This window comes from Buceros rhinoceros, unplaced genomic scaffold (assembly GCF_000710305.1).
Source record: "Buceros rhinoceros silvestris isolate BGI_N320 unplaced genomic scaffold, ASM71030v1 scaffold30066, whole genome shotgun sequence".
NCBI classification, from domain to species: Eukaryota; Metazoa; Chordata; class Aves; order Bucerotiformes; family Bucerotidae; genus Buceros; species Buceros rhinoceros.
In genome coordinates, this window is record NW_010417383.1 from 5,784 (window position 1) to 6,835 (window position 1,052).

Here is a 1,052-nt window from a genome sequence, read left to right on the forward strand (position 1 = left end):
CAGGTGGGGGGTCTGTGGCATGGTTGGTTGTCATGCCGGGCCCTGTCCCCTTCTTGTTCTCCCTCACCACTCACCCTCCCCAGGGTCATCGGCACTTCAGAGACGCCCATCATCATCGTGGGCAACAAGCGGGACCTGCAGCGGGGCCGGGTGATCCCGCGCTGGAACGTCTCCAACCTGGTGAAGAAGACGTGGAAGTGCGGCTACATCGAGTGCTCGGCCAAGTACAACTGGCACGGGCCCTGTCCCCTTCTTGTTCTCCCTCACCACTCACCCTCCCCAGGGTCATCGGCACTTCAGAGACGCCCATCATCATCGTGGGCAACAAGCGGGACCTGCAGCGGGGCCGGGTGATCCCGCGCTGGAACGTCTCCAACCTGGTGAAGAAGACGTGGAAGTGCGGCTACATCGAGTGCTCGGCCAAGTACAACTGGCACATCCTGCTGCTCTTCAGCGAGATCCTGAAGAGCGTGGGCTGCGCCCGCTGCAAGCACGTCCACACCACCATCCGCTTCCAGGGTGCCCTGCGCAGGAACCGATGCACCATCATGTGAGCCACCCCCTGCCCCGACGGACCCCCTGGCCATGCCCCCATGGCCACCCGTCCTCGGGGACCACTGCTCCGGTGACATTTGGGGATGGAGCGCCTTGGGCAGAGCTGGGCTTGCGGTGACCACCGGCGAGTCGGAGCAGGTTGGGTGGCTGGAGGCAGCGAGGGGTGAGGGAGGACCTCGGCTAAACCCCTGAGCCCTCCCCAAGCCTCTGGCGCTCAGGGCCAGACCTTTTTCGGGGCGGTCTGTGTCTCTGCTGTGCCTGAAGCGCTGCGTGGCACGGGATGGGGAGGAGATGCCTCACATGGTGCCCAGGGGCTGGCTGTTGGGTCCATCCTTGCCGGATCCTGCCCCGGCATTGCGGGGGTGACGCTTGCCGCTGCCTGCCAACACCTGCCCCCAGGAAGAAAATTGCAGAGCTCCTGTGTCGAGATGCGCCGGGGATGGCCCCATCCCTGGGGCACGGTGGAGATGGGAGTCCCGTTTGCTGCTCTGTGGAGC

At 65.0% G+C, this 1,052-nt stretch overlaps 1 protein-coding gene across 1 annotated transcript in view; it reads left to right on the forward strand.

Annotated features, from left to right (window-relative positions):
• Positions 1 to 569, forward strand: part of RASL10B (RAS-like, family 10, member B) — a 4,251-nt gene extending 3,682 nt beyond the window's left edge. Inside the window, exon 3 of the mRNA XM_010138197.1 lies at positions 284 to 569. Within this exon, the coding sequence (XP_010136499.1) occupies positions 284 to 554 (271 nt within the window). The 3' untranslated portion in view covers positions 555 to 569. The remainder of the gene's footprint in view (positions 1 to 283) is intronic.
• Positions 570 to 1,052: the final 483 nt, after the last annotated feature.